The following is a 15,959-nucleotide window of genomic DNA, read 5'->3' as shown; positions in this document are numbered from 1 at the left end:
AAGGACCTGGCCAGGTAGGTTGACCCCAGTACCGTTTACTAAGGCATCAAGATCAGAATGTGCCAGAGTTTAGAAGAGACTTCATGTAGCTCTCCAGAAACCCTTCTGGCCACGACTATGGGATCCCATTCAGAAACCCCCAACTAAGAACATGAGCACAGAGTAGAACCTAAAGAAACACAGGAGTAGCTCCCTGCCTGCACCATCTTTCCCTGGATGGGACCAGGGGCTGGATCAGGGTGTCGCCTTTGTTCTCGCCTTCCTCTGCAGGAAGATTTATGCTCCAGGGGAAGAGCCCGAGTGATGCTCAGGGTGCCCTTATCGCAAGTGGAGTCCAATGCAAGAAATCACCTTCTGTTCTTGTACCAAAACAAGCAGACGACAGCCAGATGTGAAGGCAGGCTCATCGCAGTGATCTGGGGCCAGCGTTTTTGCAAGAGGCAGGCAGGCTTCTTGCTGTCAAGCCACAGGGGCTGAAAAGAATCCCACTGGGACTTCCTGGGTACTTAGCATTTTAGTTCGAGAGTGTGATGGTATTATCCATAATGAATGGATCTCAGGGCAAATGGCAGCTTCTCACATCTTTGAAATCAGTCGTAATTGATCCTGCTGATGTTCCCACATGTTTCTATTATTTATTTCTATTATTTATTTAAGCACCCCTCATTTATTTCTGTGGTTTCATCTGATGGTTGGTTGGTTGGTAGGTCTGTTGGCAGACTGGTGTGCTGTTGTCGTGATGAGTTTTCCATTTGGCAACCTCTCCCTTTGGAAGTAGTTCCTCCTGTTGTTGCCATACGTTAACAAGCCTTTACTGGGACTCCCAGAAAGTGGAGTGATAAGACTGGGGCACACCAGAGATCAAGAGGAAGCTCAGGGAGATTGGTGAAGGGCACTGTGATCCAGCCTCAGGATGGAAGCCAAGGGGTCTGTAGGGACAATATTTAAGTGTCTCTTCCTCTATAACTTTGTCCTCACTGCTCTGTCATTTCTTGTATATGCACAGGCCTTTCCTAGCAGGCCTTGCAGCTCTCAAGTAAGGCAAAGCCTTTGCTATGATGCCATCAAACCCAGGAAGTGTCTAAGGATGGCTCTTGGTTGTTCTTGTGAAATGAATCCTGCTTAAGCAGCTCTGAGACTCAATAGCGCTTATACTACAACTGGAATGATCTAGAGAAAATGAACATGGCATCCTTCTATGGGTGTGGCTTTCAGATTTGAGAGACATTTATTGATGTCAGTTCTGTTCGATTGTCCTTTAGTCTGCCCGTCTTTGGGAATGCAGAAGTGACTGAGACACGGTCTTCACCCTCAACTTGTTCATCATCTAGGAGGTAGGTCGAGGGCAAATTTCACTTACTCTACCTACAGCAAGGTGATCAGGTCCATCCTGTGGCCTTGAATAAAGTATTATGGAAAGACAGAGGAAGCTCTGAATTCTGCTTTTGGCTTCCCAGATGATCTACAAAGGAAGGGATGTGCATTTTACTTATCTGCTCATTTGTCATCATTTTGGAAGTGTATAGGCCCTTCCACTGCAACTTGTCCATGCTTATTCAGTCCGTCTTGGTTTGCCCCTCATGTGCCTCCGGAGGGGTCTTGCCTGCAGCAGGCACCCATGAGGCGCGTGTCTCCTGGCTGGTCAATGCAGGTTCTGCCCCACCTGGCACCTGACGCCCTCTCTCTTGCCTCGTTCTGTGCGGCTCTCTCCCGAGCCCTCCACGTCAGCCACACCCGCCTTCCTCTACGAGCTGCTCCTAGTCTCCTGGCGCCTTTGGGCATGCTGTCCCTGCCTGGCTTAGTGCTGTTTATCCTCCAGCTGCTCTGGCCAAGTTCTGAGACCTCCCCTCACCTCTCACACCACCCCTCAAAACCCCAAGTTAGATTCTCTCTGCATGGAATGAAGTGCATTATGCAGCATCCATTCAGTAGAACACTAGCCCGTCAGGCTCCTCTGTCCATGGAATTCTCCAGGCAACCATACTGGAGTGGGTAGCCATTCCCTCTCCAGGGGATCTTCCCGACCCAGGGATTGAACCTTGGTCTCCCGCATTGCAGACAGATTCTTTACCATCTGAGCTATCAGGGAAACCCATAGAATACTACGTGGCCATTTAAAAGGGTAAGATGAATCTGTATACTGAAAAGGAAATATAAAAATCAGTCACAGAACAATGGATATGTAGTATGCCGTTTACAAACACTTTTAAAAGGGCATCAGTTCAGTTCAGTCGCCCAGTCGTGTCTGACTCTTTGCGACCCCATGAATCGCAGCACACCAGGCCTCCCTGTCCATCACCAACTCCCGGAGTTTACTTAAACTCATGTCCATCGAGTGAGTGATGCCATCCAGCCATCTCATCCTCTGTCATCCCCTTCTCCTCCTGCCCCCAATCCCTCCCAGCATCAGGGTCTTTTCCAGTGAGTCAACTCTTCGCATGAGGTGGCCAAAGTATTGGAGTTTCAGCTTCAGCATCAGTCCTTCCATGCTGTATATGCAGAAATTCTTTTCAGTAACCATATATGAGAAATGATTAATAGCGATCACCCCTAGGGAGACGACTGGGGTTCATATAAGGAAAGGGTGTTTTCCGTCTTAAACTTGTCTGTAGCATTTGAATTTGTTACCATATATGATGTTACTTTTACCTGGTGGCTCAGATGGTAAAGAATCTGCCTGCAATGCGGGAGACCTGGGTTCGATCCCTGGGTCGGGAAGATCCCCTGGAGAAGGGAACAGCTACCCACTCCAGTATTCTGGCCTGGAGAATTCCATGGACCGTACAGTCCATGGAGTTGCACAAATGCAGTTTCCCCACCGTGTGACTAATTGGGCACCACGTGGGGCCCAGAAGCAGGTGAAGAGCAAGTGAGACTGCTAACATGACAAGCCTAGAGCAAATACCCAGCAGGGAAGGCCCGTTTTATTAAGGAGCCCAAGTGGAAGAGAGGGGTAGGTTGGGAGTGGGGGGCGCCCTCTTTGGGGACCAAGATCATGGATGAGGGCTCTGCTCCTGGGGTGCTGGCATGTCAGCCCTCTTGCCTCGCCAGACCCTTTCCTGGGGGTGTCTGAGGTATCTCAGCCACCTCCTCCTCCTCACTGGTTTAATGCCACATGGCCAGCAGGGGAGGGAGTCTCTGGGCTCTCCCCTGTTGGTCCGTTTTCTTCTCTGCTCCAGCGGCCTTGTTGTAGGCACGTAGCCAGTGGGGCGTATGGTGAGGGAGAGACTTAACTTAGTTATGGTTCCTGGGAGGCAGAGGAATACCCGAAAACAGAGGACCCTGAATCTCCAGGCAAAACAGGTTGTCCCTACTCTAGGCGGTTGTCTCACCCCTCCACTAGCCAGAGCGGCTTGAAGTCCCTGCACCTTTGCAAAGAAAGGCTGAGAGCGGCACAAGCTGGGAGTCGGGGGTGGTTGCAGTTGAACTGGAGTGGGAAGCCTGCTCTGTCCGTTCCTAATGCCTTACTCCACGCAAACTGCTCCATCTTGCTGAGCCTCAGTGTCGTCTGGAAAATGAGGCAAATGGGCAGGATTAAATGTGAAAATGAGGATAAAGCCGTGTAGCTTCTCTCCATGCTCAATGTTTTATCTGTCAGACAAATAAGAATAGTACAGGATATTTACTAGGTGCCCAGCATAGCGCTTAGTGTTTTATAAAAAGTGTCCCATGCATTCCTTAGGCAACATATGAAATGGGTGTAGTTATGATCCCCATTTTACAGCTGTAGAAATTGAGGCATCGGGAGGGTAAAGTCACACAGCTCGTCCGTGGGGGAGCCAGCCAGGCTGTGAATGCCTCCAGTGCCTGCACGCTTTACCGCTGGACAGGAGTCCTACCCGCATGCTTAACAAACCCACTGTTTCTGTTAACATTCTTATTGTTAGCAGCATGGAAGAAAATGAGGCTAAAGCCAGAAGAATGACTGAACTTTCAGTGGTGCTAGAGCAAATTCCTTTATTCCTCTTATCGTCACTGTTAACATCATACACCTTGGGATGTTAAACGACACCCTGAATCAGACCAGGTCTCCAGTCCAGGCCTACAGGTGACATAGCCGTCCCTGACTGCAGATGCTGCTGCATTGTTCCTTGCAGGTCACTTTGTAAAGAAGCGTATTGATTTCTCAAGCCCGTTTTCTTTTTCTAGGTTGGTTCATCGTGTATGTGTGTGTGAGAGAGAGGCGAGTGGAACTGGGGGGAAAGAAAGAGGCAAAGAGGACAGAAACTGTTGGGAACATGTCACGTACTCATAAGTAAGCCCTAGTCTGTGACTGTAAATCAGAAACTGTAGAATGAGGAAGTTCTTTGAAATTTGCCCAAGACCTGCTCCACGGCCCCCTGTTCCTCCGGGGCCGGGTTTGGATGGCCGGGCTTTGCAGCGACGAGCTCAAGCTGTCACTGCACCGGAATGCTCCAGCTTGCCTCGGCCTGGCTGTCATCGCTGGCTCCATCCCACTCCGGCGCTTCGCTGGGCTCTGTCGGGCACCAGGCTTCCAATTAGAGAGAGACCCCACTGTGTGGCCAGCGCCACCCGCGTCCCTCCGAGCAGCCCCTTTGCCAAGGCCCGCGCTGACCTCCGCTCTGGCGCAGATGGGGCCAGCCCCACTCGCCTTCCTGCGCATTTGGAGGAGGGAGGCGGGGACAAGGGGGGGAAGCCCCTTGGGGACCCGGAGCGGACCGCGGGCCGAAGTGCAGCTCCTCAGCGCTGGGAGAAGCTGGGCAGAGTTGACAGGACCCAGAGGCTGACACTGCAGAGCAAGGGAGGACTGGGGAAGACCCGGGCCTGAGCCTGAAGCTCAGCAAAGGGGGGGCATTTTCTTAGCAGCTCCTGAATATTCATCTCAGGCTGGGCCCCACGCCGAGCCGAGCCAAGAGTAGCCTGCTGTCTCACACCGGGCCTGTCACGGTGCTGATGGCACGTGGCACGGCCAGCTTCCTCCCGGCCCAGCCGCAGGGCCCGCGCGGTCTCACCAGCCTGGGAGGCCCCTCGCCCCAGACTCAGGGACTGTGCCGTCAGCCAGCAGTGGACTGGATCTGCTCAGAGCAAGCTGAATTTCTATTAGCATAAGAAATAGAAAATTAGAGAATTCCGTATCTAATTCTCTAGCAGGATAGAGAGATACCATCTAAGCTCTGAACAGCTTCTTTCTGGGTAGAGGACTTGCTGAGTGTGATTCATTACTGCGGGGCTGGTGTGTGCGTCGTCTTTATTTCCCTTTTATCAGCCACTTCTTTTTATTTTCATCCTTTTACTCACTGTCTTTCTCTGCCTGTCTCTTTCTCTCTGTCTTATTTTCCATGTCTCCGTCTCTCCCTTTCATGCTCTCTCTCTGTCTTTCCAGGTACAACATCTGTAACTCTGCCATCGTTAGCAGTAATAAAGACACCAGGCTGCGAACTGACATTTATATATACTCCGGCTAAGCTTGACTAGAACCATTGCAAAGTCTAAATAATGAATAGCCTGAAAGTGGGAAGGGTCCTTTCCAGCTGCTCTTGGAATGATTCTGTCTCTTTAAAAAAAAAAAAGTTAATTTAGTTTATAGAAGCAAAAATGAAGGGTGTCTTCACTGTTGTCTCCTCTCTGGAATTTTTCCTCCTTTTAATATTCGTAGTTGGTTTGGGACTTCCAGGGCTGTCTCTCCTTGCTTTCCCCTTCTTTTTTCTCTGCCCCATCTCTTTTTATCTCTGTGCAGACTGGTTAAAACAGAGAAACCTCCTCTGCCAGTCAGTGATACTCACTGAGAGAAGGCAGTCCTTCTCTAGGGTGCTCGAGAAGATGGATGGTTTTTCTGCTGTAAGCTCGTTGCCACAATAAAGTGATGCGCCGTCTCGCTGTTTCTCCCTTTGCATGAGCTTGTTAGATTGACGAAAGAAATGGTCTCGTATCTCCTCCTGTGTCTGTATGTCCGTCTCATAGGGAGAATTCAGAGAAGAATCTCCAGGAGACAGCAGGGGAAGTGTTATCTTTAGAGTCAGCATTGTTTAGGATATTAGACCTGGGCAATGCTGACTCAGGCTTCCCTCATAGCTTAGTTGGTGAAGAATCCGCCTGCCATGCAGGAGACCCCGGTTCAATTCCTGGGTTGGGAAGATTCCCTGGAGAAGGGAAAGGCTACCCACTCCAGTATTCTGGCCTGGAGAATTCCATGGACTGTATAGTCCATGGGGTCACAAAGAATCAGACACAACTGAAGTGACCTTCACTTTCACTTTCAGTGGAGACTCTGCTCCTGGACACTGCTGGGAATCCAGGTCACATCATTAGGTGTAAAGTGACCTTGCAGATACAGGCTCATGGCTGTGACGGTTGCAAAGACTAGAATGAGCAGATGCACGTGTGGGCCTCGGTCATGAGGAGGTGCGCTCCTGGAGACATCTGCCTGATGACACGCATGTTCCCCGCTCCTCTGACTGCCCGTGCCAGGCTCACTCAGTGCGCCTCTCCTCTGTCTCTGCCCGCGCCAGGCTCACTCAGTGCTCCCCCTCCTCTGTCGCCCACGCCAGGCTCACTCAGTGCTCCCCTCCTCTGTCTCTTTAGCGCCAGGCTCACTCACTGCTCCCCTCCTCTGTCTCTTTTGCACCAGGCTCACTCAATGCTCCCCGCTCCTCTTACTGCCTGCGCCAGGCTCACTCAGTGCTCCCCTCCTCTGTCTCTTTCGCGCCAGGCTCACTCAGTGCTCCCCTCCTCTGTCTCTGCCCGCGCCAGGCTCACTCAGTGCTCCCCTCCTCTGTCTCTGCCCGCGCCAGGCTCACTCAGTGCTCCCCTCCTCTGTCTCTGCCCGCGCCAGGCTCACTCAGTGCTCCCCTCTTCTGTCTCTGCCCGCGCCAGGCTCACTCAGCTCCTCTTTTCCTTCCTCTCCTCTAAACACTTCCCTCCAGGGCTGTCTAGGACTTTCTTCTCATTTCTTTACATTTCTCCGTGGAGAGCTACTCCCATAGCTCCTAACGTGGACCAAACGTCAGGACCACCCAAGAAATCTTATGGAAAAATTCAGCCTCCCTGGCCCCACCCAGAACACTTTAATTCCCACAGGTTCTGGGGTAAAGCCTGAGATTTGGAAATTGTTGACATTCTGCCTTCAATTCTCACGCACACCTCAAGTTCAGTTCTACCACCCTGGACAGTGGGGTCCTGGAGGCCAGAGACTATCTTGAGTATCCATTCTACCCAAAGCCTGTAGCCCTCCTATTACCACCTTGAAGGTGGTAAGTCATCAGTGGGGAAGTAGACTAGATCCCCGCTCATGTTGCTGACAGTTTTGCCTACCCTCTCATTGCAGATATCCCTGTTATTCCGGACCTGGAAGAGGTACAGGAGGAAGACTTCGTCTTGCAGGTGGCAGCCCCTCCCAGGTATGTTATATTCTCCTGAAGTTGGCAGGAGGCTGGGGAACATGCCAGGCGCCATTAGCAGTGATGCTGCCCCCTTGGGGAGATCCACACGTCTCTAGTGATGGGCCCCATCCCAGGGTTCCCGTTTTATTGCACTTTTTTTCCCCCATTTTGGTCCTTCCCAGCTGCCCGGAGGCTCTGGGGATGGCAGCCTGGCCACACTGCTGGCATCAGTTCCTGCCCACATTCCCTTTCCCACAGCATCCAGGTGAACCGAGTGATGACCTACCGAGACCTGGACAGTGACCTCATGAAGTATTCGGCCTTTCAGACCTTGGTGAGTGGACAGCTGCTATGCAGAGGGGCAGGCTCCCATCGACACATGCGGGGATTTCTCAGTTCCTCCCCGGCCTTGCAGCCCTTCCTCTGTGAGGCTCTGAGGCTGCCAGGCGACAGTCCCTTTGCTGGAGACATCCTCCTCAGGTGTGAGAGCATCCCTGGGCCCAGCCTGTCCCAGTGTTCTCAGGACCAGTCTCCCCCGTGCCCCCGCCTGCCCCCTTGGCATCAGTAGGTGTGCTGCGTCATGCCTGCCCCCTCGTGGTGTTCACTCTCCCCCAAGGAGGGCCGAGCCCGTAGGACATCGTGGTGTGGGTATCCCCCCAGCTGTCAGTGGCCGTGTGGTCCACCCGCCATTTTGCTGGTTCACAAGCTGTTCCTGCAGGCCTGGGTTTGGAAAGTTCTACCCCACTCAACTTGGTCCCCAGAGGTCATTGTCCAAAGGCCCCACGGTACACAAACCTTCTTCCCCACCGACCATGTTCACAGGATGGAGAGATTGACCTGAAGCTCCTCACCAAAGTCCTGGCGCCTGAACATGAGGTTCGAGAGGTACGTGGCAGCGGCAGGTCTCACCCCTCAGCCATGGCAGCGGGCCCCGAGGTTGACCTTGGCGGGAGGCTGGCCGTGCCCGAGGGGAGGGCCTCCCCGTCTCACCCCAGGATGCCTCTCTCGGCAGGACGACGTCAGCTGGGACTGGGACCATCTGTACACCGAGGTGTCCTCCGAGCTCCTCAGCGAGTGGGACGCGCTGCCGACGGACAAGGAGGGCCCCGTAGGGCCCCCCGCACACACCTGAGCCGGAGGGTTGCGCTCCCTGCATGTGCACACCTCCACTCTGGACTTGAGGAAAAGGCCATAAACCTAAAGATGCTTGCAAGCGGCTCAGGATTTTTATATATGGACTATTTTGTAATAAAAATAGTTTCTGTTGTAAGAAATTGCATCATTCTGTGGCAAGAAATTGCTTTTGCTTTGTAGCCCTCTCTTCAAATCGTTTGCAGCGTCCTGTTGGAAAAATCCATCAGGAGTGAAGAAAGGCATCTTTCGAGCCACTGATGGGAACTCGCCCCATCACTGAAGAGCAGGAGGGAAAGCTAGACGCGGGGAGAAGGCTTTGCGCTCCTGGAAACTGTTCTGTTCACAGAGGCCACAGCAGCTCCAGGGAGCATCTCCCTATGAAGGCCTGGACGCAGGGATGCGGGGGGATCAGGTGGCTGCCTGCTGGGGTCCTGGGGAGGGCCTGGCTGGGTGCCTTTCTCCCTTTGGATGGTCAGTGACATTGGTGACGTGGCACTGTCTCCTTCCTGCTTTCAGGGCCACTTGGGAGACAGCACAGCAGAAAGAGTGATAAGGTGACCCCATTGCCCGTGTCAGGGTTTGGTGGCCCTTCTGACAGTGGGCCCCTTCCCTCCTGCTTCCTGCAACCCAGGCCTGGAGCTCCCAAAGCACGTGTTTCCCTTCTTCCCCCCGCCCCGCCCCCCCCACCCTCCAGGTTCCCAGGGCCTTGTTTCTGGTTCTCATTAGCAGAGGGCAGCTCGGCAGCCCTGAGATGTCTGCAAAAACTCTCAGGGAATCCCAGGCCTCTTCCCTGACTACCCGCAACCTTTCCAACACAGAGCTGTTTATCTCCACTGCTTTCCCCAACTCCAAGCATCATCACCGCCTATTGCCAAAGTGTGCTAAGATCTGGAGCGGGGCCCAGCCCTTGATCAAAACAGAGACATCTTTTGTTTTTGTTTTTCTCTTTCTGCCCAAGACATCCTGTCTGAGGATAAGACGTCTCCCGCCTGCTTCTCCTAGGTGCCACTTTGGATCAGGCCCGTGCAGGCTGGCGGCCTCTAGCCAAGGCCCACTCCTGGCTGTGGGGAGCTCCGAGTGCTGCTCTCATCCTGCCTGGAAAGCCCTTCATTAAAATTCAGGAAAACAAAGAGGCTCAACACTTCAAAAACCCACTGGGGGGTGATTTTGTCTGACTACGGTGCCCTTCCCCCGGTGAGCCACTGGCTCGGCTCGGCTCGGAGCAGGCAAAGAGAACGCGTGTCTGTTAATTATAAACTCAGGGATTTAGGGGCTTTGGGTCCCGTCTCGTCCTTTTCCAGAGTCACACTTTTAGCCCCTCTTTGGAATAATTCCCATGGTCACTGAGAAGTTTCCGTCCAGGCTGGTTTTTCTTGACCCTGCAAGATTCTGAAACCTGAAGGCTGTCTGTTTCTGGTACCTTAATCCCTGGCAAGTTCAAGTGCCTTGGGACCCTGGCAACCTTGGAGGTCTTCAGCCAGCAGCTTGAGCAGGGGCTGGGTTTTGATTCCCTCCCTTTACTTCTCAGACACCTTCTTTGTGTGCCCTCCAGCCCGCCCAAGACTGCAGAGGGCCTCCCGAGAAGATGATGCAAGAGGCCCGATAGACCGGACAAGCTTTTACAGGCACCCCAGGGTGGTTTTCTGCAGACATGGTGGGGGATTGGGGGCGGGAGGCATGGACGGGGCCTCTTGCATGTGGTGGGTTGATGGGTTCCTTTCCAGTTTCTCCCAGACTGGCTCATGTCAGAGAAGCCCTAGCCAGTGCCCGGCTAAATTTGGCGTGGGGTGGTAGCCACAGAGCTGAAGTTCATAGGCTGGGCCCTGGTGGGGAAGTTCATTCATGAGATTCTGGTGACTATGTAGTAATACATGCCAGGTGCTGTTTCAGACTCTACAGACAGGGAACTGGACAAGCAAAATTCTCTTCCCTCAAAGTGCTTCCGTTCCGGTGGGGGAGATGGACCAGTAAGTAAAAGAGGATGTCAGATGGTCATCAATGCTGGGGAGAGGAACTCAGCAGGCTGGGGAGGGGGGTGCTGGGCTCAGGGGGTGCAGTGTTAGGTGGAGCGGTTAGGGGAGGCCTCACTGAGAAGGTGACGGGTGGGCAAAGATTTGAAAAAGGTGAAGGAAGGAGCAGGACTGGTACCTGTGAAAGAGTGTTCTAAGAAGAGAGAGCAGTATTTGTGAAAGCCCGTAGTGCGGTGGAGGCCTGGCTGCTTTGAGTAGCCGCAGGAGGCGGTGTGCCTGGTGGGGAGGGGGCCAGCAGAGAGGAGATGCTGTGTCTTGCTGGGCGGCCGGGCTGATCACAGAAAAGGCCTCTGCACGTGTGGGGTCCGCTCCCTCCAGTAACACGAGCACCCTCAGGCCTCCGTGGGCTCGCCAGGCAGCCTTGGGAAAAAGTTTCCTCAAATGCCTGCAGGACCCCTTTGTGCCTCTGCCTGGAGAGAAGGGTTAATGCCACCTTGAGGGAGAGAGGAACCATGAGCTCTTCAGACATGGAATAGAGGTCCAGAGGCTGTGGTCAGCTTCCCCAGGCCAGGGCCTGCTGTGTGCAGGGCAGAGGGCGGCACTGTGAGACCCCTGCATGGAACACTCCCTGGAAACTTGTAGCTCTGATGAGAAGCTCAAGCAAGAAATTCGTCTGGGCCAGCCTGTGGCTGAACCTGAGGTCATCTCTGCCCCTGATGATTGGCTCCTCTTTGCTAAACCCCAGGACACCTCCCAGACAGGCTTCTAGAGCTACAGGCTCCAGATGGAAACTGATGCTAGTACCAGTCCAGGGCTGCCGGAACACAGAGCGTGGCTGCTCATGGAAGTCAACACCTTTGGTGAGGGTGGCTCCTGGGAGCATGGGTGCAGGAGGCTTGAATGAAAAGATTTTCAAGATAAGGAAGCTTTAGCATCCTTGCTCTGCTTTTCCAAGCAGTGCTATGCTTCCCCCTACCCGGGGTAGGGGACTGGAGGAGGGGAGGCAAAGAGTCAGTGGGGAAGGGGATGAATGGAAGGGGGCGGGAAGGAAGCAGTGTCCAAGAACACAGCTTCTAGAGTCAGACAGTCCTAGGGTCCTGGCCCAGTTCTGCCATTTAGTCGCTCTGGGTCCTTGAGCGAGCTCCTTTCCCCTTCTGACCCTATTTTCTCATCTCTAAAATGGGGATAATCTTAGGATTGTGATGCCCAGTGAAAGCTGATGGCTGTTAGATTTTGGAAGCGAATGGGGTAGGAAAGTGAGCCTAGGGAAAGTCACATTGGATATTTTATTGCAGCAGCAAGCACCTGCATCTCGCGAGGGGCTCCCACCCTCCCTTCCCCTGCCTGCATCATCTCTCAGCCATGGCTAGATAATGGTTTGGCAATGGGGTTGTTTTGTTTTTAGAACAACTTTATTGAGGCATAATTTGCAGGCCTTGGAATTTACCCCCTGAAAGTATACAATTCAGTGATTTTAGTGAATTGATGGAGTTATGCAACCATCACCATAATTCTGTCTCCAGAACACTTTCATCATCCTCTAAGGCTCCCTTGTGCCCGTTTACAGTTAACCTCCTCTTCCACGCCCAGCCCCAGGCAACCACTCATCTGCTTGCTCACTCTCAAATGGTCTTTTCTGGGAATTTTATGTCAGTGGAACTCATATTACCTGTGGTCTTTTGAGTCTGGCTGTTTCCACTTACCATATTTTCAAGGTCCATCCATGTCATTCCCGTGTGCCAATGGTTCATCCTGTGGATTATGGAAGGTTCTTCTCTTGATATGGACACATACCATGTTCTGCTTGACATTCCCCAGCTCCTGAACATTTGAGTCATTTCTAGTTTGGACTTAAGAATAAAGCCCCTGTGGACATTCATGTCCATGTATTTGTGCAGACAGATGATTTTCATTTCTCCAAGGTAGATTCCTAGGAGTGAAATTGCTGGGTTATATGGTATATTTAGGTCTTCCCTGGTAGCTCAGACAGTAAAGAAACTGCCTGCAATTCAGGAGACACGGGTTTGGTCCTTGGGTCGGGAAGATCCCCTGGAGAAGGAAATGGCTACCCACTCCAGTATTCTATGGTACATTTATGTTTAACTTTTAACTGCCGAACTTTTCCAGGGCATCAGTTTTATTTGTTTGGTTTTTCAGTGCTTTATCGTATCAGGATTAAGTCAGTAAAAATTAAGATTTTTTTCTTATCTCCTTCCCGTAAGTTTTTTCAAAGGTCACTGCCAAGTTTATAGGAGGCACAGTCTCCTGGTTCCTCCCTCCCCGCCTTCTTCCTGTCAGTGAGCTTATCTCTGCTGAGAACACAGAACTCATCTGTCCACTCTCCCCACCAGGCTGTAAGCTTCTCCAGGATAAGACGGGGTGTTGTTTGAGTTTCTTTCCAGGCTTTTGCATATTCCAGGAGTTCAAAGTCAAATAAGACATGGCCCAAAAGACACAAGATTCCTCTGTGTTCTCAAAGCATTGGTTTTGAAAAACACAGAGGCTTTCCAGACGAGTGCAGAAACCCAAATAATCCACTGTAAAGTGCAGATGAAGGAAGAGAGAGGGAGCTTGGTTTGTCCACCAAGAAATGCAGAGGGGGGTTGGTGTGCTTAGAGCAGGGGTCAGCGTACTGCAGCCTGTGGCCCAAATCCAGCCCGCCACCTGCGTGTGTAAAGTTTACTGGAAAACGGCCACGCACCTTCATTTACATACTGCCTATGGCTACCTTGGGGCTATAGTCGCAGAACTTAGTTGTGACAGACCCCGTGGCCTGCAAAGCCTCAATTATTTACTCTCTGGCCCTTTACAGAAAAAGTTTGCCAATCCCTCCTTAGACAAAAAAGAAATAACAAGAGCCGCAGGCTTCCGAAGTTCAGCTGCTTGTCACCATTCAGAAGAGCAATCACAGCAAGAGTGAGCTGAGTTAGATGGAAAGAAAGGCCAGAAGGATGGGGGGATTCTGGGCTCCTAAGAGAGAGAGACAAACTGCCCTTAAGAAAAGGAAAAAACAAGCAAAAAACCCCCTCATCATTTCCAGTCGGGACAGAATCTGTCAGGAAGCAAAAAGCTGGAGAGACCAACTGGAATGTTTGGCCTTTGGTCGTATTTAAGACGGAAGCAGGGGATGAGGGGGCAGTCTCCAGGACTCAGGTACCTTGGGCAGCAGGCTCAGAATACTGGTGAGAAAGCCCAATGGCGGGAGGTTAGGAGCAAATGAGGAAGGGAAAGCCTGATTTTTTTTTCCTTTGGCGAAGCAGACATCAGAGAGGAAGGGTGTCGGGAGCAAGTGGAGGAAGAGGCCGCCCCTCTCGTGGCTGAGCCGGAGTGAATTAATTCTCAGCATATGTTCCTAGCATCTGTCGTGGTGACCTGGACCGGAGGGGTCAGCAAGAGAGGGGACCATGCCAGGGTGGAGCATTAGCCCCGAATTCCCCGGGGCCACAGAGGCTCCTGGCTCCCACAGAACGAGGGCTGGCCAACTCAGCCCGGCAGCATCTGCCGCAGCTGCAGCAAACAGCAGTGTGCGGGGGAAGTGCTCCCCCGCCAGAGGACACCTGCTGGGGAGGGGCTGGGCGAAGACCAGAAAGAGCCCCGCAGAAGGCTCTCTCTTCCAGAGCTCTCTCTCGGGCTGCAGTAGACACCACCCACCAGCCACAGGTCCTGCTGGCAGACAGACCACCGATGGCACTGGGAAGGGCGGGGGCAGAGGACCCACAGCCCTGCATGGAAAGACTGCACAGGGATGGGGCGCCCTCTACCAGTCCCAGAATCCGCACCCCCCCAACCCCCCGAGTATTCTTCAGCCTGCTTGGTGCTTAACTGTCCCTTGGGAGTCAGAGGTCAGCACGGAGGGAGCAAGGCAGGAGGGCTCAGAGGCTGAGAATGGAGACAATCCCAGGTTCAAATCCCTGCACTTGCCCTCAAGGCCTCAGGCAGACTCCCTGCCTCCCCGTGCCTTGGTTTTCTCATCTGTAGAAAACAGTTCCTGTATCAAAGCATTATTGTGTTGTTTTAAAAGTGTTCCGTACGAAGCCAGTACTCAACGGAGCTGAGCCCTGATCGCGCTGGTTTTGGACAGACAATGCCCCCTCGCCCGGATGGCTGCATATTTGGCACTGATTACATGTGGGCGTCTACCCCAAGGTCATGAGTGGGAGGCCCACAGGCTGATTTTGACCCACGGGACATGTTTGATTTGGCTAACGCACGATTTTTTTCATTGTTCGGTTAATTATCGACATTTAAAATGGAAAGGTTTCATTTTTAAACCCATATTTCCAGCTTCTCTTATGAAATTGGGAGCTCTGTCCACCAGGCCACAGTCCCTGGGGCAGAGACTGCCATGAGCAGTGAGGCCAGAGCTCCGTTGAATAGGGGCAGGTCAGCACACCCCACCCCACCCTCACTTACATTTCTGACCAGACACTCCAGGCGCTGACTGCCAGACCCTGCCCCATCTCCTCACTCTGCCAGTGAGTATGAGAACTGGACCATAAAGAAGGCTGAGCGCCAAAGAATTGATGCTTTTGAACCATGGTGTTGGAGAAGACTCTTGAGAGTCCCTTGGACTGCAAGGAGATCCAACCAGTCCATCCTAAAGGAAATCAACACTGAGTATTCATTGGAGGGACTGATGCTAAGGCTAAAGCTCCAATACTTTGGACACCTGATGCAAAGAGCCAACTCATTGGAAAAGACACTGATGCTGGGAAAGATTGAAGGCAGGAGGAAAGGGGGACCACAGAGGATGAGATGGTGAAGGACAGGTAAGCCTGGCGTGCTGCAGTCCATGGGATCGGCAAAGAGTCAGACACAACTGAGTGACTGAACAATAAATCCTGTTCCCCAAGGGCGTTCATCCAAGGTCATGGGTATTGGAACTTGAGTCCTGACTGGCAGGCCAGTGTCGTTCTGTCAGTAAGCAGGCCCCCTGCCTGATGGACACTCTAAAACTACATGAGCTCTGGCGGAGGTCCAGTGTTACCTACTCTGGGGTTATCCCCCTCTGATCAGAAGTCTAACTCGGTGTCCAGCATGGATCTGACGAGAGTTTGAGCAGAGTCCTGGGATACTTCCAGGGCCAATAACTGGACCCTCAGTCATTGCCCTCCATTGAACCGTTTAAACTCTGCCCTGGAGCTGATGGCGTCTGCTCCTGATAAAGGTCCAGCTCAGCAGAAGAACGTTAGCAGGTTTGCCTTCTTTCTGTGGCTGCCACCAGTGCCTCAGTCATGCTACAGAGGTGTGACGGAGATGAGGCTGCCAGGGATGTGCCTGGCTTCCAGGCCTTGGGAGCAGGAAAACCCACCCTGTCTGCCAGCCACCGGGGTCTCCATGCCAGGTGCAGGAGGATGGATGTGTCAGTTGCACCCTTTGGGAAATTTGCTTAAGAAGTGACGTGCCTTCAGGATCTGTTTCCAGGTCCAGGCTGCGAGCTTCCCAAACTGTTGCTGAACCTGTGGTTTAGGGCTTGCCAGTCCAGGCCAGCACAGGACTCCTCTAGAGCAGTCTT

General features: G+C 52.6%; 1 protein-coding gene across 1 annotated transcript in view; it reads left to right on the top strand.

The window, feature by feature from the left end:
• IFT43 (intraflagellar transport 43) overlaps positions 1-8,619 on the top strand; it is a 110,886-nt gene extending 102,267 nt beyond the window's left edge. The window contains exons 6-9 of the mRNA XM_061156561.1: positions 7,286-7,358; positions 7,599-7,674; positions 8,163-8,225; positions 8,353-8,619. Of these exons, the coding sequence (XP_061012544.1) occupies positions 7,286-7,358; positions 7,599-7,674; positions 8,163-8,225; positions 8,353-8,472 (332 nt within the window). The 3' untranslated portion in view covers positions 8,473-8,619. The remainder of the gene's footprint in view (positions 1-7,285; positions 7,359-7,598; positions 7,675-8,162; positions 8,226-8,352) is intronic.
• Positions 8,620-15,959: the final 7,340 nt, after the last annotated feature.

This window comes from Dama dama, chromosome 12 (genome assembly GCF_033118175.1).
Source record: "Dama dama isolate Ldn47 chromosome 12, ASM3311817v1, whole genome shotgun sequence".
Taxonomy (NCBI): domain Eukaryota; kingdom Metazoa; phylum Chordata; class Mammalia; order Artiodactyla; family Cervidae; genus Dama; species Dama dama.
The sequence above is the reverse complement of the archived record's forward strand: the minus strand, read 5'-3'. Positions and strand labels throughout refer to the sequence as shown.